The 24,173-nt window shown below is 42.2% G+C and overlaps 1 protein-coding gene across 1 annotated transcript in view; it reads right to left on the reverse strand.

Moving 5' to 3' along the window:
• ptch1 (patched 1) overlaps nucleotides 1-22,539 on the reverse strand; it is a 50,791-nt gene extending 28,252 nt beyond the window's left edge. Inside the window, exons 1-8 of the mRNA XM_030773081.1 lie at nucleotides 22,372-22,539; nucleotides 21,074-21,266; nucleotides 6,036-6,225; nucleotides 5,433-5,502; nucleotides 5,224-5,315; nucleotides 3,252-3,450; nucleotides 2,876-2,997; nucleotides 1,366-1,513 (exon numbers count right to left, since the gene is read on the reverse strand). Coding sequence (XP_030628941.1) covers nucleotides 1,366-1,513; nucleotides 2,876-2,997; nucleotides 3,252-3,450; nucleotides 5,224-5,315; nucleotides 5,433-5,502; nucleotides 6,036-6,225; nucleotides 21,074-21,266; nucleotides 22,372-22,539 — 1,182 coding nt within the window. The remainder of the gene's footprint in view (nucleotides 1-1,365; nucleotides 1,514-2,875; nucleotides 2,998-3,251; nucleotides 3,451-5,223; nucleotides 5,316-5,432; nucleotides 5,503-6,035; nucleotides 6,226-21,073; nucleotides 21,267-22,371) is intronic.
• Nucleotides 22,540-24,173: the final 1,634 nt, after the last annotated feature.

The following is a 24,173-nucleotide window of genomic DNA, read 5'->3' on the forward strand; positions in this document are numbered from 1 at the left end:
CTTCTTTTTTTTTTAACACTACTGTTAAATGGTGGTAAAGTTTGTACCTTTTATACACACAGTTCACGCATGTGTATAAAACAACAACTCTTGATTACACACAGACACAAGCATTCATGGCGTTTTTCTCTTTAAGCACAGACAAACACACACATAAAACAGTGTTGCTCACTAAAGTGCATAAAGCAATAACCCTGAATTGCAGACACAAACACACTACCACACACACAAACACACACACACACACACACACACACACACACACACACACACACACACACGCACACACACACGACAAACACACATTCACATACACTGTGCCAAGCAGAGGTCAGGGCCTACAAAACATAGACCAGATGATGTCACACATGAGCCACCAATGGGACGGCAGCTGTGAAAGAGATTGGCTTAATGTGTTCCAGACGGGCCTGTCCGCAGCACAGTGTGTGTGCGACCTCCATCAAACACACACACACACTAACACACACACACACCCCTACACACACACACACACACACACACACGCGCACACACACACACAGTTGCACTGTTCTTTAGCGACCGCTCAAAACAAATGAGTTTAGTTCTTTGATGGAATCTCCATCAGAGAACTACATATGGCATCAACGGCTTTACACTCAAAGAGTTTAAATGATATTGTTTTAGAGTCACAATATGAGAAATGAAACACATCAACAGCTATGAATCCATATTTAAAGTGTAAATGTGTGTGTTGGAGCAAATGTTGGACCATTCACAAGTTTTGGAGGTGTCGTTTTCTGGCCTTCTTCAAGTTCACACTTAACAGCAACGTTTAAAAAAAAACGAGGGGATAAAAAAAGGAGGACAAACTTCTCTTTGAAGGCTAGCACATAAACAGCTGGGTCCCAACCTCAAGAGGAAAGAACCTGCTGGAATGTGTAGATTACTTATGACTCGGGTGGAATGTGTGTGTGTGTGTGTGTGTGTGTGTGTGTGAGAGTGTGTGCATGCGTGTGTGCGTGCATGTGCGTTTACATGTGAGTTGGTGTACTTGTGTGTGTGTGTGTGTTTAGTACACAGTTAAAAGCTTAATGGGAGTAAGTAAAGCACCATTTCTGTTCATTTAACTTAAAAAAATTCAGTACTTCATAACAGTAATGAAAACTCAAGAGTGGGCAGGTAATTTTCCAGTTCTGTTTCATTCCATGTGACAATTTCCATCGATCATTTCATAGTAATAATGAAAATTACACCACAATATCAAACAAAAGTGCAGAGGTCCAGTACTAGCGTTTGATGTAACGGTCCTGTTCACGGTACGGCCTCGGGGCATTCTTTTTAAACAGGTTTGTTGTCTTTAAAAAAAAAAAAAAAGGCCCTTACCTCTGTGTACTTCCTCTGCCAGGCCCTCAGAATTTCAGCTGCTTTGTCCTCGTTCCAGTTGATCTGTGAAACCTCCTCATAACCCTTCAAGTGCTCGTACATCTGCTTAGGGGTCATTAGCTGGAACATGGTCTGCAAGGCCTGAGCACTGAAAGAGAGAGGGAGGGAGGGAGGGAGAGAGAGAGGGAGGGGGGGGGGGCAAAGAAAGAAAGAAAGAAAGAAAGAAAGAAAGAAAAGGGGTCTACAGTCAAATTTCATTTCGTATGAAAATTAAAATTAATCATTGTTTGTGAGGGTCAGTATCATGCTTATGTGTAAAACGTGCATATGATTTTATTTATAGCCTGTTTATTGAAAGTAGTGTCGCATGACTCATAAACGATCAATATTATACCGCCCACTTGTATTGCATTGCTGTGTTCACAAGAATGTGAACAGCGAACTGTGAGAATTTGTGTTTTCTTTTGAGGATATATTACAATTCAAAGATTTAGATTTATTCAAACTCTGTATTACTTGCTTCTGAACGGATTTAGTGGGGTAACTATTACAGACTCATATTCAGAACATATTAAGACTCTCTCAAGTGGAGCCTTTAGCAGCAGTAGCGAAACCAAGACTTAAAACAAGACCAAAGCCCTATACAAATCTTAATACACGCCTCTCCTACTTTTGTCAGGAGTTCTCATTAAAAATTCCAGTCATCCTCACGTTAAAAAAAAAACACTTCTGGCAAACGTTAGCCTTGACAGCATAACATCCAGTAAAGGTGATGCTAACCGCTAGCTGCGTGTGTACTTAGCGTTGTGAGAAAGCCTGCTTCATTCTAGAGAGTAAACAGGACAAACTCTGAAAAAAAAACCCTGCAGTAATGACGGCGCATACTAATGTGAGACCCCAGAGCGCTAATGACTAGGCTCTGCCAACGCAACCGCTAAACAAACATCTCACTCAGCGTTGCTCTGCGTCCAATGACCAGTCCAACCGAGCCTCTGCGTGTGTGTGTGTGTGTGTCTAAGTGCGTGTGTGTGTGTGTGTCCATGTGCACGTTCGAGACAGAAAGAGTACACACACTAAGCAAGACGTGAGAAGCCCCTAAATTCGATTAATTATCCGCTACACTTGTTGATTTGTAAGCAGATGACGGCTCTTGGTAGGCATGTCGCGCTGGTAATGGTGTTTGGTTAGTAGGCAGCGGCTGTCTCTGCATTGTCTGTTGCTTGCCCTCACTTGGCACAGGCAACGTTGAGAGGGAACAGCTGGGGCCTCTAAGATTTCACTGGAATCCACTAATGGCTCCGAGATTTACGGCACTCGAGTGCTCTTGACCTGTTCGGGGCTGACAAAACAGTGATCCTACTGATACACCACACAGGCTGAGTCCATTGCTCCCTTCTCTTTACTTCTCTCACTCCCTTTTTCTCTCTTTTCTCTCCTTCTTTCTTCCTTGTTTTTCTGTCTTTCTCTTTCCTTTCAGTATTTGACCGAGCTGATCATTTCGTTCTTTTACCTGTGAAGTTTCCCACTGCTGTTCTTCTTGGTTCCGCCGACGATGAGCTCCTCTTGCCAGTGCATGTACTTTTTAGACAGACCATAGCAACCACCAGAGAGAGTATGAGCAATATCGAAAGGCTGCAGGGAAAGTAAAAAGCAAAAGATATTTTTCACCATCAAATCTATTCCTAAAAAACCCATGCATGAGAAATCAAATTGTGTGCGTGAGTGTGTGTGTGTGTGTCTCTGTCCATGTGCGTGTGTTTTCAGCAGACATGTTTTAAACACATGTCTTAACATTACGCAGTGTAAAGACAGCAATTTTTTCCATATAAACCTTCAGAGAGAAATATTTAAACGTTGTTAGTTAAATTTGTAACATAAACGCTCACCCGGGTAGCGTTCTTGTTTGGTGCGGACATCGGACAGTCCGGGTCGTCCGGATTCAGACAGGGCCGGTCCATGTAGCCATGCCCAACTCCCGCCTTGATCAGCATATCTTCCCAGGTGTCTACAGGATACTTCAGCAATTTCAGTTCAGCAATGAACTCCATTGGGTCGAAATTGGTCCACTGCACAGGTGGTCTGCCACTGTCAAGAAAGGGAAACAGAAAAAAAAGTTTTGATTATTTTCCTGATTAATGAAGTCATTCATAGCCATAGCTTTATTTTGAAAGGCCCTTATGTTAGTTAGAATGTTTTGCATGTAAGAGTTTTCTAGAACTAACCTGACATTCAATTTCATGTTAACCATACAAACCCAAGTGTCAACATGTTCGGTACATAACTTAAATATCCACTAATAACACATTGGCGGACCAATGTCTCATTGCATTTAATTGGTGTTCTCTAAAACTGACAATTTCAGAGCTGAGAAAACTGAGATGGTTTTGTGGTGCGTTAATTAGAAATGCCTAGCAAAGACAGACTAACAGAGGTGGGAGAGACTTGATCTGGAACTAGAATATTGTCTTTTTTTTTTTTCTTTTTTTTTTTTTTTGACTTTTGGACAACCACACAGAATTGCAGACTCAAAACTGGAAAGTCACAGCCGGTGGTATTTTGAGGAAAATTGCTTGAGTGCTTTAAGAGCGATAGCTTTTTTGTGTGTGAAAGGTTGACAGCGGCATCACAGCGGAACAGACTTAAGAGTTACTGCCTGCCTCTATAATGACAGCTTTTCAAAGAGAATCAATGCATCATCTAATCTTTATCCTCTGTAATAACGGCTTATTATGGTATGATACTTCATAGTTTGGCACTTTTCCCCAAATACTCATTCTCTTCCACCAGTCCAATAAGCTTTTTAATCTTTAATGCTATCTGCTCCTCTGGTTTCTTACATCCTCTCTCATTCTCTCTCACTAGACTTTTTAACAAAGCACATCTCCCGTAGTTCATCTGTCCACAGCCTCACATGCCCTCCCTCACGTTCGCTTTTGGCGTTTTCCGTTACCGACCACTCCAACTGTCCAATTTCGCCCGGTCTCACTACTCCTTAAACTAAACAACTAGCTCTGTGCTTTCATCTCTGTCCTATCTCTTTGTTCTCCCTCCCTTTCTCTCTCTCTCTCTTCATATGTTTCCCACTCTCCTCGCCTCTCTCTTCCTCTCCTTATGTGCTCCCTTCTCTACGCCTCTCTCTCTCTCTCTCTCTCTCTCTCTCTCTCTCTCTCTGTTGTCGTTTGGAGCAGTCTCTCTTCTGACTGCCTCTTTGTGGTCCAGACCGCATTGTATGTGCCTAACCAGGCTTGAGTCATTATTCCAAGTCCTCCAACCAGAACACAGTAAAATCCTTATTTACCATCAGGGATGGAAAAGGGGAAAGTTAAAAAAAAAAAAAGAAAAGAAAGAGAGAGAGAGAGAGAAAAAACCCTCTCAGAGAAAGCTCTTCTGCTTTTGCCATAGTGGAGGAAGTTTTCCTGAGTGTTACTGTAGCAAAGAGCCATTAGAAACAGAATGGGAAACAATTGAGAGAGGGGCCCCAGAGCCGAGGCGAAACAAACTCAAACCCCGCACAAGCCAGAGGCTCCTTACAATAGGATCTATTGAGAGGACGGCTACAGGCTCCACATGCACAAAGACAACAAATCAACAGGAGAGCAAATCCACGTTCATCTGAAAACTTCATCTCCTCCTGTCCACTTCATCACTCATTCGTTTCTTCTCAATTTTGTTATCGAGGTTCTGTTCTTCCCCACTTCATTTTTTTTTTTTTTTTTGCATGTGTTTGTTTGTTTGGTTGGTTGGTTTTTTGTTATGCCTCTGATTCTGATGAAACTGCTCAAGACTTTTTTTGGGACTTTTGAGGAAATGAATTTGTCATTTATGAGGTAATAAGTGACGGGGGCAGGAGAGACTTACGGGAGATAGACCATGCCTGACTGGAGCTTAGCACCTTCCCAAAAGCAGTCAAGTGGTGTGATGATGAGGCATGGGTGCAGTTTTTCAATGATCTGAAAACACAGAGCTCAAGGTCACCCCATTGTCAAGGTCACTGCCGATTCCGTTATCAAAGACGCTAAAGGCATAAAGCGATGGTTTCAAATGGACACTGCGTGTTTGTCGCTCACCTGATCAACAAAATTTGTTTCTGTGACAACCTCTCCTGATTTGTAGCATAGATGTTCCAAATTCCATTGCCTGAAACGACAGAGAAATTAATAAGAAATTAACACAGAAGACATGTCTCTTTGAGCTGGTTCTCTGGTCTGCTCTTCGGTGCCATAACAATACTATTAGTATCAGTAAGAAATACATAAAGGCTTTCAAAACACTAAAAAAAAGACCTCTGCTGTCTTGCTCTAATTAACCACAGTTACAAAAAGAACTCTGGGTATATGCGCATGCTCTCTTATCTGATACATACGTACACATGTAATCTTGCCATTTGTACGTACATTTAATATTGTAATCTAATTGTAATAACAATATTAGTTTAAAATAGCACTCAACTTGTAAATGTGAAAACACTGTGAACACAGTGACTAATATGTAAATTTATACTGTTAGATTTGTGGGGTTGGCAGAACGCTGACAAGTGTTTTACCTCTAGCGCACAGTAACAACAACTTCGTCCTTAGTTTACCATTCGACGTGATTATGATCATGTAAATATGTCATTTCTCAGCAGGACTGGGTGTGAATGTTACCGGTTGCGTGGTGTAGGGTCTCACCTGTTGTATAAGAAGACGTGTACCCTGCTGGCTTTGATGGCAGAGTCCAGGTGCTGTCGGAGCGCCTCCACAGTAAGGATGTTAGCACCTTGTTGCCGTGGCGTCTGGATCATTAGCTGTGGGTTGAACATGGACTCCTCGCCGATTTTTTGCCTTGTGTACTTCAGTTCCTGATTGACTCTGCCACCCACTGCCAGAGAGACAAACAGAGAGAGAGAGAGAGAGAGAGAGAGAGAAAGACAGAGAGTCATTTCAATTCTCTCACCTTAAACAGGTACCACCACACATTCTAGCTGTAGCTAATGACACTGTCTACAGTTTTCTGTGTAGCTTCTAAATGTTCTGTCAGGTGTAAGTGATTTCTGTCTGGTCTAAGTAAAAAAAAGTGGATTTTTTAACCAGCTTCACAGTTGGATGTTATAACTACAAAGCCAAAAATGCAACAGCTCCCTTTGGAAGGCAGTAGAAAGCCCAACACTAAAAACCTGAACTTTACAACTCAACAGACTTACACTCCCACACATTTTAGGGGACGACGATAATGAAAACGCAACACAGAGCCATATTTAAATTCTGGAACTAAAATCGTTTCCATAAAAGAGTGGTTTTCAGTGGTTATTAAGATTTAAAATCATGTCTTACTTTTCAAAAATCCACTAAATGTTAATGTCGTGTAAATGCGGTATTAAAAAACACTTAGAAATTTGTCAGTGAAGAGAATGAAAAGTAGTACACAAATTTCATCACATTTAACTAGAGTTACAAACACATAAAGGGGGAAAGACAGGCCAAATACGGCAGATACACACACACCAAAGTAATCACTCAATCAACTTAAACTTTTGTCTCAACCAGCACTGACATGCGTCCCCAGAAGAAATCCAGTCCCTGGGGGCAGAGGCTTGTTGTGAAAAACACACTGAGTGAACAACCTCACGCTTTTCACGTGTGAGAGGAGTCAGCTAAACTTTTAGACAAATCAGATATCCACGCTGCCACCCACACGCTTCAGATCTAACACACACGCGCGCGCGGGCACGCACACGAACAAATGCACACGCACACAAATGAATACACATAAACTCACACACACCTGCAGCAGTGAGACCACCTGGTTCATATTCCTGCCTCTGCCTACCTTGCTCCTCCCAAAACACACGTGCACACACGCGCGCATACACACACACACACACACACACACACAAAACGCAGGACAGAACACATGATTGATGAGCATGCACTCCTTCAGCTCTGTGGGTGTGTGTGTTTGTGTGTGTATGTGTGTGTGTGTGTGTGTGTGTAAGTGTGTGTATGTGTATTCACTGGGGTGGTCTGTCAGGCTGGAGCCCTTGCGTAGCCTCTCGTTCACTAGCTTGCATGCGGTGCAGTGTGCTTCAGCTGTGCGACTGCACACTAAGCTCTCCGCGCAACAAAAGCCGCCTTTCAAAGACAAGCTGCTGAAAAGTGTCCAAGCCTGCCTCTCAAAGCTGTCGATTCTCCACGCTCTCTACCTGCACTCACACAGCACACTGAACAAACAAAAAACTTCTTCATTTCCAGGATCAAGGCAGCAGATTTCCATCACACGGACGAACCGACTCAAGAGGGGCTCTTTCTCGAACTACAGCAAAACGCATCGGTTTTGAGTTAAAAGCACATGACAGCTAAAAAAAAAAAAGTGTTTTTACTGGCACAGATTGGTTCAGAACTAATTTGTTTGACATCAGTCATTTAACGTGAGAGATACGAAATACGCTCACAATGAAATATTCAGTGCATTCAACCATAAATATCATCACAGTTCTTGTATACATTCATATGAGACATGCCTGAGCTAGAACCCCCCCCCCCCACACACACACACAAAGGTCAAGTTCAGGCTTTTAAAGGGTCAAAGATCGACTCCATCTTAGCATCTCACATTTCAAAGAATAGTGCTGATCCTGGGCCGTTTCAAACGAGGCCTCAGTTCAAAGTCAGATCACAGCGCAGACGGCACCACGAGAAAAGAGAGCACACACTCTGTACACACAGAATGTGTAGGCTGGGATCTTTACTCCACTCCCAAAATATTCCAGAGTTATACTTGTCAAAAAGAAGAAAAAAAGCTTCTGATGTAAGCATTTGTTTATTTGTTTGTTTATTTAAATGCCCAAAAAATGCACTTGAACTGTTGGTCCATTGTAATAACCCTTACAGTTAGAGTAACACTGGTGTTGCGTTGTAGTTATAAGGAAAGAGGTCCATGATTTTCATGTTTACAGAACTCTGCTGGTAAAGTCTGAAAATAAACTGAGCCCATCTGTGAGTCCATATGACACATCTGTAAAGTCAATCGTACCAACTACACGTAAATGTAAACGAACGAACAAACAAACAAACAAAAACAACACGGACACTTCGGCTTGACTTAGAACTGCCGGGGCACTATTTAGAAACTGCTATAACTGTCCACAAGCATTAATGGATGTTTGTAGTCATATTGGTCCATCTCTCTGATCTCCTATCAATACTGTTACGTTTTATCAGGCAAAATCAGTTCATCGCCTCTGACACTTTTTCTTATCCTTTCCAAACCTTCTCACTGTAAAAGACAGACTGAAAAACAATGTGATGGTAAAAGTTGCTGTTACAGCTCAAAACAGCTTGCCCAGCATGTATGAATTTAGATTAAATTATAAGATTATAATCCTGTGGGAACCTTGTATGAGGCCTGTTCAGTTTGTGATACTGTGGAGTAGAACAGCTGATGTTTTTTTTTATAAAGGCTTTATATGAACTCGTTATATGATCAACCGGTTAATGAACGACAGATACAACTCACACTTTGTGCATTTATGAATGCCACATCTGAAAAGTTTAAAAAACATAAAAGGGGTCTGGTTACATATTCAAGGTAACCCCTACACCTTTTTCTCATTAACCTGGTTCGTTTGTTTCTGGATGACGCGATGTAAGAAACTGTCTCACGTCTTATATGCCTTAATCCCATTTAACAATTGCTTTCAATTCAAAAGACAGTCATTGGCAGGAATTGTTTTAAGCCATTGTAATTGTATTGAAGTTGAAAACAACCACACAATTCTGTAAAAGAAGAGACCACCCAGACAGAAAAATTGGATAGGGGAGGAAATGTCTAGAAGCATTAAGGCAACACATTTGATTTCTTTTTTTCCTGGACTCAAAACATGCACACATCTGATCTTGTTTTAGAGCTATGTTTATAATATACAACATTAATAGCAGCTTGGAGCAAATCAGACTTTTACTTTGACATGGCTTTTCATGCACGCTGGCCAGGTCCATTACACTCCAAACAAGCTTAGCATGTTTCTGATTTACAGACACCAGCAGGTTTTTGTTGGGGGGGGGGGGGGGGCACTCAGCACCAGCTTTTCTAGTCACAAATTTTCATACATACGACACAACTCTCTCTGGATTCTGACGAACCGAAATGACTTGCACATTCAGGACAACTTTGAAGATGTTTGCGATTTGGAATCTGTAAATCTGTATTTGAGCTGGAGGGCGGCTGGAGGGTCGGGGGGGGGGGGGGTGCTAAGACAATGCACATCACCTTACAGAGAAAACAGTTCCATAGTACAGGAAACGTCACATTACAGCTGTGACCCATGAGAATATTATACTCCTCTGGGGGTTACAGGTTCTGGGGTTACAACTAGCCTAGCCTCAGGTGTGAAATTAACACCCCAGCTTGCCCCGAAAATTCGAAGGGTGAGAGTGTGCAAGCAAGACATACATGATGTGTATGGAGGGGGAGAGAGGGAGGAAGAGAGAGAGAGAGGGAGAAATTTTAATTAAATCCTGTCACTGCATGCGTGCATTTGAGGGTTGAGTCGTGCCGACATGACTTAATTTATTGAAAGTTAATTCGTCGAAGCCCTTCTCCCCCAGTCAAAACGTCAATTATCCGAGTCAGTAAAGACAATGAAACAGAAAGCCCATTTATTCCAGAAATTTCTCCAGATGTGCGAGTATAAACACGGGAGAATGGAAAACACACCACGTTACATGGGTCCTAACATCATCGAAATGGTGAAGAAACAAAGCGTCCAATTCTCTTTTTCACACTCACTTTTTACTGCTCCTTTTTCCAACTCAAGCCTCCATATCAGCAGACTAAAGTGCTCAGTTTTATGTAATGGCTTAAAAGTATTTAACATGACTATCAGATGGTTGCCACGGAATACAGTAGAACAGCGGTTCCCAAACCTTTTTTTTTCCACCTGCCACATATTTTACAATAATGTAATTACGAAATCTCGGACCAAACCGTTTTCTGCGTCGTGCTCTGCATTTTCCACTGCAGACTCAACCATCACACTCCGCTTTACGCAACACAATCAGGAAATGCCAGCATTCTAAATGCTCTGTTGGTAGTTCAACTAAGTGACATGCATTTTAATGTATGTGTCTTTTGAATGTAACGGCAACAAGTTTGAGTAACATGAGACTTTTTAAGGATTGTTTTTCATTGCGAATTTAACCTTGCTGAACACACAACAGCATGCAACCTGACTACCTAGAATATGTTGCATTAGAACATACCAGAATACTTCAGAATATTGTTTGTTTGAAAACAATTTACGTTCGTTACTTTGTTACTTCTTTTAACGGTGTGACTGACAGGTAGCTTTTCATGTCATCTATAGGTACAGATGACTAAAGCTGCAGAAAAGACCACAGAGGGGAGTAACACACTGGCTTCAAACCGTACAAAATGCTACACTGTGTTCCTGCAGTCACTGTCTGCAAACCGTAATTCTTGTCCAGATTTGGACAAACTGTTCGACAAAATATTTTAGATTCCCAAACTTCTTTCTGAGACTCAAACCTGAAATCAAAGCACACTCCTGCAGCCTGCCTCAGGAGCAGATGACAAACACTGCTAATGGACAAACACTGATTTACAAACACGGCCGACAGACAAACACTGATTTACAAACACTGCTGATTTACAAACACTGATTTACAAAAACTGCAGATGGAAAAACACAGATTTACAAGCACAGATTTATGAGCACTGCGGATGGACAAACACTGCTGATGGACTGCTGATGGACAAACACTGCTGATTTACAAACAATGATGACTAGGGTTGGGTATTGTTTGAATTTCATCGATTCCAATTCTGCTTATTGATTCTGATTCTTATCGATTCCCCATTTCGATTACAAAATGGTGAAAAAAAAGAGGTCAAATGCTTAGTGAACAAAAATATCTTTATTCTTTTACGTGCTAACTGCACATTCACAGAGTAAATAGTATTTACTACTTACTATTTACTAATATTTACTAAATGCATACAATAAAATTGTATGATCCACAGACATGTGCATTAAAAATATCTTAAATAATAAAGATCAGTCTAGAGCAGTTAACTAAAGTAACTTCTAGTTGTTTCGGAGACTATTTTAGTGTTTTGGTGACATGCATCTTTATTTGTCCTATATTTTACTAGTCAATCACACACTATTCCCACTAACAACAGATAACCACGTCATACAGAGGCAATTTTAACCGTCAAAACAAGCAAATTTTAAGATCAACACCATGCTACCATAAAGTTTGGTCAGATTTTATGTGCAACCTGGCTTGCAGCCAATTAGCTTCCCACATGCATTGCACTTTGCCTTGTCGCCATTTTCCTTTCTAAAGTGCAGCCACACTTTTGACTGTTTACCGCAGTCCAACTTTCACACTGTTGTGATGTTAGCCATGCATGCTAGCTCGTATCTAAACAAATGGACACGCTGTTGCGTTGATGCGTGATGTATTCACGTAGACAGGTCCTGGCAGATAGCCAGATAGCAACGGATGTCCTAGCCGATATGTAGCCTTTGTTTGCTATAATAAAGGGCTATCATGTTTAGGAACCAATAAGCAGAACCGAAATTCAGATTTTTTACGGGTACCTGGTACATGGAATGATGGATTTGGTTCAAATTTGGAATCAAGTTTCGGTTTCCAATCCTACTGATGACATACAAACACTGATTTATAGACACTGCTGACAAACACCGATTACAAACACTGCTCATGGAAAAACACTGCTGTTTTACAAACACTGCTGACCTATAAACACTGTTGATGGACAAACTCTGATTTACAAACACTGCTGATGGTTAAACACTGATTTACAAACATTGTTGATGAACAAACACTGATTTACAAACACTGCTGATGAACAAACACTGATTTACAAACACTGCTGATGAACAAACACTGATTTACAAATATTGGGGATTGAAAAACACTGATTTACAAGCACTGCTGATTTACAAACACTGATGAGATACAAACACTGCTCATTTACAAACATAACAACAAAACAATAGGGCAAAAAACACACCCATTCAGCTTCAAAACCAGAGACTAAAACCAGAATCTGTCATTTGTAACTAAGTTACACGACACAGAGAAACAAAATATTTGTCTACCCAGAATAATGTGAACGACACAACACTTCAGGTTCATAACGGAACTTATGTTTACAATATTGTAAGGAACCTGCCATTATACTAAGAAAAAAAGTATTGAAGAGGATAACATGGTACAAATGAACACATAATGAAAACTTTATTTAATACAAATACCTAGACTCCTACAGGCTGACATAATTAATAGAAAGCTGTAATGATTACTCTAATGTCTAAACTGGACAGTAAATCACATATGAAATGAGACAAAAAAAGTTAACCTGAACACAAAGTATAAAATGAAAAAATTAGACCTGAAATGTTATGGTTTTGGAAGAGGTGAAGAAAGAGATGTAGTGTGGAGGAGTGAAAAGAGAAAGGGGAAGATAAAGAGGGGGAGAAATAGGTATAGATGTCATTCTGCGTTGAGCCTCCACCAAGAACCCTGGGCATTGAATTTGTTGCATAACATTAACCCTTGTGCCTCTTTCTTTGTCACAAGTGTGTGTGTGTGTGTGTGTGTGTGTGTGTGTGTGTGTGTATGTGTGTGGATTCTAAGGAGCTGACACTGCCTCCCTCTCCTCCTTTTCTGGGGAGGTGGAGGGGCTCTGAAAACTATTCTTGCCTTTGAGTTGGAGAGGAGCTTTTGATTGGCCTGTTTCCATAGGCTGCGTGGGGTTTGAGCACAAAAGGTGCCCACTCAACCCTCTCCTTTCGACCGCACCCCCCACCCCCCCACCAAAATCCAAGCCCACTTCATAGAACCCCCCCCCCCACACACACACACACACACCTCCCCAACACACACAAACCATCTCCGCCCAAATGACCGTGCTCAAGCCTGACCAATCCTGTTGGCCCTATCTGGGGGTGTGGCTCTTCTCTGTGCGGGTTGCTGTGATGGTGTAGCCCATCGTAGCTGGTGAAGGGATGAAGGGATTCTTCTTTTTCTTTTCTTTTCTTTTTTTTTTTTTATGAAGGTGGGGGGCAAAGCTATGGAAAGGGGCTGTGGAGGAGTAAGGGTGCAGGGTGGGTGGGGGGGGGGGGGGCTGCGGTGTCGGCACAGGGAGGGACTTTTATGACTGTGTTGCGGGCGGGATTAGCTGGATTAGGCTCCTACTCAGAAGAGACCCCCTGTGGTCACACGGAAGTCCCAGCGCAAGGTCAAAGCGGCATGAACCCCTTCTCCCTCAAACAACCTCTGCCACCCCGTCAACCACCACCACCTCTCCTCTCTTCTCCGTCTGCGGAAGATGCTGCTGCTATCCCTCCTCAAACACAAACACACCTCTCTCCCTCTCTTTCTCTCTCTGTGTCTTTCTCTTTCTCTCTCTCTCTCTCCCTCTCTCTCTGTATCTCTTTCTTCAGCCTGTTCCCCAAACAGCTGTTTCTCAAACAAATCAAAAACAAGAAAAATCCAAACTCCCTCCTAACTTTACTGTTGAAATCATAAGTTACGAAAAAAAATACATTCCAAATGTCACTCGCCCTCTTTCAACACTGTACTGTGCTAAAAGTCAGACGTCTGATTCTGAACACAGAACTATGTTAAAAGTCTCAGATGTCTCAGTAATTACACTGTCTGTGACATAAACATTCTACTTTCAGCTGCGCGTGTTTATACGCGTGCATGGTTTGAGTCTGAAATAACGGTACATAGCGTAACTGGGCTATGAGGGGTCTGAGAGAAGGACTCCATCCACATCAGAGCTACAGAAATTGGGCTCGTGTAAGCACCCGTCCCACACTGGCTCCTCTGACCCTGCTCAGTGCCTGAAGCCTCCCAACTCTACTCCCTGTTCCCCTCTCCCCTTTTTGCCCACCCCTCAGCGAATGGGGGTGTTGGGCGGGCAGGGAACTGAATCTCAAAAGGGGGTGAGAGAGAGAGAGAGAGAGAGAGAGAAGGAGAGGGAGACAGAGAGACAGAGAGAGAGAGAGAGAGAGAGGGAGAGAGTGTGTATGTGCACTTTAGGGAGGGGTAAGAGTGTGTGTGTATGCATGTGTGTGTGAGAGAGAGAGAGACAGAGAGAGAGAGAGAGAGAGAGAGAGAGTGAGAGTGGGGCTTTGACCTGCAGCTGTAGCACAATGCCCCTTAGCAGCCCTGTCGACCCCTGACACAAATTTTACACAGCAGCTGCCATTTACTCCACTCTGCATTACCATATGTATGGAATGCTCTCCCCTAATTATGCTAATCACCTGTCCAGATCTGCACGCCGAAAAATGGATGTATTTAGCAGTTCGCTGCCTACAAATGCAGCTTACTGCAATCCAGAGATGTACATTCAGAGGAGCCTGAATGAGCAGATATTTCCACGTTGCTGGCTTCATTCAAGCTCTTCCACCTTAAAAAACCTATTGAAATGAACTGAATTTGCACTGCAACACAGTGTGTGTGCCTGTGTGTGTGTGACTGTGTGTTTGCGTGTATGTCTGAGTGTGAGAGTGTGTGTGAGAGAGAGCGAGAGAGAGAGAGTGTGTGTGTGTGTGTGTGTGTGTGTGCGTGCATGTGAGTGTGTGTGTGTGTGTGTGTGTGTTGGGGGTGGTTCTGAGTGTGCACTTACACAAACAGAGGTCTAGCAAAATAAGATATCAGTCGGATCTGGACATTCTCTGAAGGGTTTCACTGCTGTGTGTTAACATAAAGGACTTCATATCACTGTCACTAAAGTTCTTATTTTCATCATTTAACTGATCAAAGATCCAGAAAAGCTACTGTAGTCCAGTGTCCTAAACAAGACAGTCAAGTGAAGAAAGAAAGAGGCAACCCTACGAAAACACTGGCCGAATAATCCATTTAACACACTCCGACTTTCATCTGAATCATTAACTTGTGCATTAACTGTTACTCAGTGAAATGAGAGTATTTGTTTGTTGCGTTTTCATGGTCTCTGTAGAAAACAAACAAACAAGCAAACAAACAAACAAACAAGCAAACAAACAAAAAAAAAAAACACTCTCTACGGACACAAGACCTCTGTACGAAACTTTAAAAAAAAAACCCCAAAAACAAAAAAGTCTTTCAACACTTGTCAATTTCAGAACAGTCGAAGAGAACCTCTTCAGAAACAGCGGAGTTGGCCACAATACCGTACTTCTCATAACTCAATCCCTGCATCTCTTTCACAAAAAAAAAAAGAAAAAAGAAAGAAAAAAAAAAAACCCTGACCCTGCAGCCAAAACAAAAATAACACTACAGCTACTGTGCTCCTTCAATCCCCTCCCCCTCTTTCTCTCACTCTCTCTCTCTCTCGCTCCTTTTTTTTTTTCTTCTTCTGTTTTTTTTTTTTGCCTCGAGCCTCCACCCCTAAGTTGAGGAGAGAGAGGGAGGCGGGAGGGAAAAAGGAGAAAAAAAAAGAGGGGGTGGAGGTGGAGGGGGGGGGTGGAGGCGGTCAGACCACCCGGCATTCATGGCAGTGCTCCGTGTTTACATTGCTGTGCTTCATTCTGTAATACATCTGGTATCCTAGGGCTGCACTCCCAAGTGAGGAAGGGAGAAAGGAGGGAGGGTGGAGAGGAGAGTAAGGAGGGAGGGAAGTTGGTGGGGTGAGGAGAAGGGGAGAGGGGAGGGGGGGTAGCACTGAGAGACTTTTCGGAAGAAAAATAGAAGAAGAAGAAGCAGAAGAAGAAGAAGAAGAAGAGGGGAGAAGGGGGTGAGGAGGGGGGTAGGTAAAGGAGAGAGAGAGAGAGAGAGAGAGAGAGAGAGAGTCTTTCCCGTCGCTCGGCGAGCTCTGCTTTTTAAATAACGTCGGCCAGAGGTATGCAGAACATAAACACAAAGGCTGGGAGAAGCTATCAGGACACCGGTTTCTGAACGGGAACCAGGCCATTTGTCCCTGTCTTCTGCAGAGTGGCGCAAGTTTCCGCTTTGTTAGGGCCACCTACCCTCAGAGAACCCCAATAAATCCGTAAAAATATGAATGAACTTCGTCCTCCCGCGCCATCATTTCTGTTCAGAGCATCACGAACTCTAACTCCAGCCAACCTCACCATAAATATTCTAATGAAATGATCTATTATTTTAATACGTCACTAAACCGACTGTTACGAAGCTTGTTGGTGTGGTAACAACAATGTAATAACTAGTAAACAATGTTTATTACATTGTAGTTATGCAAATAATAAAACAAAATTACAGCAAACTTTAGTCAAATAAGTATTTAAAGTATATGTATAACAGGGTCCTTTTTGACTACTCTGACCTAGCCATTTTTTCTTCTGTCCTTTTCAACTAAAATAACTGAAAATCTAGCAGGAGTTAGGACTGCAAAGATGAAACATTAAACTGACATGCAAAGAATATTATGGAGTCTTCATCACAATTGTCATGTATCCAGTTAATTATCGGAGCAAGGTCGCGAGGAAATAGGAGCACTAAAGAGAGTTGGGACAAGGCCCAGTCATTCAAACGTTTTAAATCTTTATTTAACCCAGGTTTAGGTTACACCGCTCTGTGAGGAGAAGCGGTTATCTACACCACTACAAATACTGGCCGTATAACGTCACCATATTTGTTTGAAAAAGTGTCAGAGGTGTGTGGAGAGAACAGAGATGGGGTGAATCAAGGATGAGGGAAGCTGGCAAAGAACGGAAAAGAGGAACTAAGACGCGCAGCTGTAGTCCAAGGGTCGCGCATACATCTCTTTCCTCTCAACAGCGTCTCAGCGCTTTCCGCTCACGGCTAACTCCGTCACAACCCAAAAACCCAAGCACATGAATAAAAGAGGCTCTTTTCCTCATGGTGATAGAAGCACGTGTAGGTCTTAACACATATCCCCGCACCTTTAGCATGTCCTAGCGGCACCGTGGAAATGACAGAGCCATCAAGTGCCACTGAAATACCACTGACAAACATGGGTGTGGTCACCTGTATTTCTAAACATGGAGATCCCAGTGTGAGAAATCCCCAGTTACTCCAAGAGTCCCCAGTTACTCTTATAAAATATTCTCTCTTACTAGGTTTAAAGAGACAAAGTCAAGAATGGGCAGAATTAAAGAGAGCAATGACAAAGGCAAACGTGTCAAATCGTGACATGGGCAAAAGAGGCACTCACACTCAACACTCACACACAAGGCTACTGAGCACAATTTGTGTAAATGTACATTTTGTCTATTATGGCATTATTATAATTACATAAATGATCATCTCTGATAAAATCACACTGCCCTCTACTGGTTACATTCAAATGTCAAAGGCAAATTAAAGGGGAAAAACAATTACAATTGAGTAATCATCTCATGTTGATAGCTGCCGTTCGTTCAGGGCTCATTCAGTTTCTCTATCCAAGGCGTGGTGCTGTAACTCCTCACTCTTCACTTGGGTCAAAAGGCGAGTATCAGATGAGGTTTTAAATAGCGGAGCCCTCACTTGATGACCTCAAATCCTGAGGGACACAACCTCATGACCCCCCCCCTGCACTCCACCCCGACTCGAAAAAAGGCTCATGCTTCACTCTTCTGAAAAGGAATGGGACAACCCAAACCCTGATATCTCAATGATTTTTACCGCCAGGGTAGTCTTTCTCTCGCTCTCTCTCTCACTCACACACACACACTCTCTCGCTCTAAAAAGCCAACCAAGGGGGGGAAGGCCCTACAGGAAGGCGAATGTTTACGCGAAACTGCTTTAATTAAAGTCAGACGGGCGCTGGTATTTTCTTAAAATTCTTGCTTATGTTTATGTAAAGCTGGAATGTCAAAAGACGGTTCCACTCGTACAATCCCCAAGCCCATGAGCTGACACGTCCTAACGCTCGAAAACATGTTCTTAAAAAAAAAAAAACGCAAGGCACTCATCTAGATGTTTTTTTAGATAAAGGCAATAATTACGAAAGCCACTCTGTGCCTGTGTGAGGTCTAATTCACATTTTAATGATAAGTATAGGAAGTGTACTCATGAAAAACATGCAAAATAAGTTTCCCACATTGCATCTGGAAAACACACACACACACATATAATGCCTTAGTGCCATGCATCTTCAAATTAAGTTCTTTTATTTATTTTTTTAACTGCACAACTTAAGAAATTACTCTCTGAAGAGTGGAAATGTGAGCTCTTCTGAGATGCAATCGTATTTTGAATGGGAGGTGGCACAGGCATAACCTTAGGCTTGTAGGAGGCATCGGAGGAGGTCCTGTCCAGATGAGGAATTCTGATTCTCCTGTAAAAGCTTACAGCCAATCAGCATTCACTTCTACTGGGTCTTACTACGAGCCCTTATCTGAATTCATATTCCGGTAGGTTCGTCACTGGACTTGGTCTCATTAAGGAGAGGACACACTCGACAGTCGAAACAAAACACGTTTCCGTCAATCATGAACGGATTTGCTGAGAGGCACTGTAAAGCACCAGGAGGAAAGAGGCAGTTGAAGCACATGCTTTTCAATGAAAGGTGGTGAAAGATACCAGATCACATTAAATCTCAAACGAGCTCAGCTTAAGAAGGTGGGGGGGGGGGGGGGGGGGGGGGGGGCACTAAAGTAATAGCCAAGGCTTCATCAGAAGGTCAAACAGAGGTCATCTGTGAGAAGACTGTTCCAAATGAAACATAAACATAAACGTCTATCCTAATGGACAGTGGGCCCACGTCTCTCGCAACGACACTGGCCAGCCAGAACTAATCTATCCCTCAGCTGTGGAGTTTAATCTAAACAAACAGATCTTGCATCTGGAAGCTGTCACGTCCCTGAACCTGGGAAAAAACAGAGGTGTATGTGTTGCTGTCTGGTAACCATGGTGCTCCATATGTTAATCAACTGTACTTTTCCCTTGCTAAACAAACAAATGTATTTAAGAGGACCTTTATGGACCACATTTTTTGCCCCAGTCATAGTCAGCTTCTGGATAAAAATCTAAATGCTGTGATAAAAAAAAAAAAGTTGCCATATCTTACTGCTGTTATGCTTTTTGGAATGTAATCTTTTACTTTAAGACTAGATGTGATCGTAAGAAATCCAACTTCCATATTCATATTCAGTTCCATATTTGTATTACACAGCAGTTTCACAGGAATATAACAAACACTGTTTGTACATCATTTAAATAATTATGGGGGGAAAATCCTGATATAAGAATGGGGAGGGCTTGGCAACAGTTGTTTTGTGGTCAATATACTCAGTATTGTATTTAAAACATTATTTATGGATGATCTAGTCACTCAAAGGATCTGAGCCAAGGTTAGGATTAAGACACAGGTAATATGTACCCGTGGCTAATAATGACACAAAAATGAGCTAATACAACACGTATGGTAAATACTGTGTTTACACAGACACAACGGTTCATTGTTCACATTAATACACGCTGTATACTACACTACATACTGTACTGGATGATACCTTTTTTCAGAGCAGACCAAAGTATTTACTGAGCTTTCCATTGCTTTTCAAAAATGAGATTTTAACGCAACAGACAGAGATTTGAAACTTCGTGAAGTATGTGGATACATCCAGTCCTCCCCAGAACCTCAAACCATTCCACGCACAGAAAAATCTCCGCACTCAATACAAAGAGCGCCTCAGAACAGCAAACTTCATTTTTCAACAGCTCTAGTGGTGATGAACAAGGCATGCCCTCACACAACCAGCATAAAATTAACTTCATCACTTACACATACATGAACAAAAGACCAATTACATTTACATCTAACAGTTAACTTAGACTCCTGATTTAAACTCCTACTATCTTCGTACTTCGCGTTATTTAGGCAATATTTTATCACATGCTGCTAACAGAATATTTCTCCGAGTTAAAAGCACTCCGTGTTTCAACCGCTGCGCTGAGCGCACACGTCACAGAATCAAGGAATCTCACACCAAAGATAAAAAAGGAAATAAACAGTACAGTATTTTACGACATTTATTCATGTAATCCATAATTCAACCAAGTGACTCTTTCAAAAGTTCTTAAACTGCTGGAATGTAGATCAAAGAAGAAACGATAATTGCCCCTCCCCCTATCCAAAAAATCACCACCCGTACTACGGGGCCCCCTCAACTCACAAGAGGGGGTTATTTATACAATAAAACAAAAAAGGTTAAAATATTTGAAACTGGTTGATTGCTGAAAAAACAGGCGTCTGATAGAGCGTGCGCACAATCTGCATTTAACTTTCTTCCTCCTTTAACCCTGAGACAAATCTTTTTGGAAAGTTGAAAGCTGTCCAAAACAGGACCACACACAGCTTCTGAGCAGCGCGGATCAGATTCAACTGCTAGAGGCAGACACACACTCGCACACACTCACAAAATGGCGGCTTTGACAAAATTACCTTTAAAAATCTTTCTTATTGCTTACTAAATAAATTAGTGCAGTAGCGCGATAGAGAAAAAAAATTCTGTGGATATGAGAGTTTCACTCCAGAAAATGCTCTTACATAAACTGTTCTCAACTGTGTAGAATAAAACAAGAAATGAAATAAAATTCCTTTCACGTTTGATCTGGACTATTGCCAGGCTTCTATTCAATAAACAATTCCTCCAGCTTGCACGACAGACCCCCCACCCCACCCAGCATTGCTTGCCTTTACATAGATTATTTTGGAAAGGAAAAAGGTCCGTCAATAAAGAGCAAAAGAAGTAGAGAAAGGTGATTCTTACCTTCTACCCAGAGTTTCTCCACGTCGGTTTCAAGATTAGCTGCCCTTAGGCCAACAGCGAAAGCTCCAAATATTAAGAGGCCCACAACTAAAAACTTTCCACAGTTCTTTTGTATGTAACACCCCAGTTTAAACAAAAGTCTTTGAAACTTTGCTCTCAGCCACAGCGGTGCTTTCCTTCCAGTCGCCTTCCCCTGCGACGAAACAAGAAAAGCCCATGATATTAGACCACTTAAAGTGAGAAGAGCTCCAGGCATATTTTGGATTCATTGAACTAACATATTCTTATAGCTACAATAGGCTTTAAACTGTACATAACAATAAAGAATACACAAAACTGCCCCGAAAAGAGCTTATAAATTAACCAGTCACATTATCAGAAATGTCAGTAAAATGGGTCACGGATATCTTCCATGCGTTCATATATCGTTAAATGTACTTGAGACCAGCGACAATTGTGGGTATACGAAACGCTCTGTCATTAACTGATCGGAGTTTCAAAGCAGTTCCGTACGTGCTATTTATTATCGTTTCACTCGTAAGAGGACATAAAGTCGTTCATGAATGAGTGACGGTTTTAGAGTGACGAGCGCACAATAAATATACAGGGGGATACAAAGAAATTCGAATAAATTTAACGGTATGGGGTTAGTTTTGCTGTGTGTTTGTGTAAAATGTAAGAAGCGCTATCAAAGCAGAGGTGCACGTGGGTTGCAGCGCTGCAACGCCGCTTAAACGTATTGCCATAGAGTCGAGGGACGCTGTGTGATCTGAATTGGGAAGTGGAGCAGCCATCACACAGGGAGTTACGACAATATTTGTGAACGGAAGAGGGCAGCCACATGGATTTTTGCCTCAGCAGTACGGGAGGAAAACTACTCCCCATACAGATAATATCAAACATTGTCTAGGATGTCGAATGCGTCTGATACGTGCGAGTAAAACACAACGATTATGACAGAGTATGTGTTTGCGATACAAGTAAGAACAACTTCGCACCAGTGAAGCTAAAGCTTCAGCCTCAAAGTTTGTATCTGACAACTGTTGTCAGGACAAGCTTTACGTTAGTCACACCACCGTTACTACTCGTGAAATAACTTTCACAACGGGGCACAGGGGAATAAAGTAAAATCGGGGTCTCCTTGAGTTAACTACAGGTTGCCTCACGCAAGATCTCTTCAAGACACCCCCATCTGTCCCGCAGCTATCCCGTTACCTAGCGACTTGACAAAACTTTGTCAGTTTCTCAATCTAATCACAACCAAGTAACTCCGCTTCAAGAAGTCAAAGGAAAAGCACCTGGGATATCTGCTCCAATGCAAAAGCAGCATCACAGTAACTTGGCCGCTGCAAATACTCCAAATCCGATACAGTTGTACGATAGTTCCCCCTATTCCTCCGCGTTAACCTCGGCCGATCGGGGTCCCTGTTTTCCTGCTCAGAGGAGACATTAACAGCCGAGGCCATGTTGCAGAGTCTGCGCTGTGCTTTTCGTTATCCACGTTATTATATTCCCCCGTAAACGTTTTTGGAAATCCAATGGAAACTGAGTTTCTCTCCTGCTGATCTCAGATCCACAAAGTACTTCATACTCCTGTTTGGGACGGCGAGTCAGAGTCTGCGCCTTCCATTCCAACATTTCGTGATCCGGAGGTCTCCAACGATTCCCACATTCACAGTTTGTCTAATAGTTTCTTATTTCAGCGGACAAAAGCGGAGGTTGTGCTTTCCATAGATACAACGCCAACGTCGATTGCTCGGTAGTAGAAGCATTCTGTATACTATGTGGTCTTCCTCAGGCCGCGGGACACGGCGATCTCTGAGACTCAATAGATGAGAAAAAAGAACACTCTCCATTCGGAGTCAGAGGAGGAGGGGTATGGCAAAAAAGAATCGAAATCCCGCCTCCAGGGCTGTCAGATGGCCGGAGTTTCTTGGATCTGATTGGTTCCAGAAGGGCAAAAATTACTCAGCAAACACGACTATTATTAGCTGCTTAGCAACAGCTCACCAAAGTAGAGAGACCACCCAAGCAGAGAACTCTCGTGTGTGCATCTCAAACTTCAGGGGAGCCTTAAAGAAGCCCAGCCCTCTCCGAATTTGCGCGCTGCCTTGACTGGCGTTCGTGTACAACACAATGTTTTCCGAGGTTGTTTTGGAGAGAATGTAGCTACACAGACAAATAGGTTTGCGGTCCTGGCGTCGGAGAGGGCTTTTAAACAGTATTTGCAGAATTTTTTTGCTTTGCTCAAAATCTTTTGGGGCACCAACAAAGGCTGAAATTTTGAGAGGGTTCATACAGCTATACTATAAATTGTAGTGCGCAGATGAGAGTAGTATAACACATATATTCGTGAGTTATTATTACCAGTAGTAAGAGTGGGAATGTTAGTAGTAGTAGTAGTCATCGTCGTCGTAATAGTGGTATCAGTGTTATTCTAATGTTTGTTGTGTTCGACCTATGAACTTGAGAAGTTGACTGGGAGAGGAAAACCACACTTCGTGAAGTGCTTTGACACATAGTAAAGACCTTGTTGTCTATAATGTTGACAAACTTGTTACACAAAGTTGGGAAGCGGATTTATGATCGAGGTACAAAAATAATCGACCAGACGTCTTTTTAAAGCGTGGCTTTTTGCTCGAAATATGATTTGACGTCGGTCGTAGGCACATGACGAGTTGACTTTTTCGGATTTAATTGAACGAATCTTCTTAAGCACTCCGCAGGGCGATGTGTTTGTTATATGCGTTGAGCGAAGGAAGAGCGAGATCAGATGGTCGTGAAAATCCAGTCTTTCAAATATGTTGAGAGCGCCATCTAGATTGGCAGGACTGTACAGACAAATTGTTTGTTCATACCGTCGCGCGCCTCCATTCATTCCCTCACGCGTTCTGCGTTACAGTCACCGTTCTAAAAGGACCACCACCCTAACGACAACATAAATTATATCTCAGTGTAAGTAATTCATGAACGTGATGGAATGTGAAGAAGAAAGAAAAACACTTGCGCAGCGTTTAATCCTTATGTCAGCATTTTCAATTTACAGTATTGTTCGTTTTGTCTTTTTAATTGTTTATTTGAAGTCATACCGATTTTATTA

Source organism: Chanos chanos, chromosome 1 (assembly GCF_902362185.1).
Source record: "Chanos chanos chromosome 1, fChaCha1.1, whole genome shotgun sequence".
In the NCBI taxonomy this organism is placed as follows: Eukaryota; Metazoa; Chordata; class Actinopteri; order Gonorynchiformes; family Chanidae; genus Chanos; species Chanos chanos.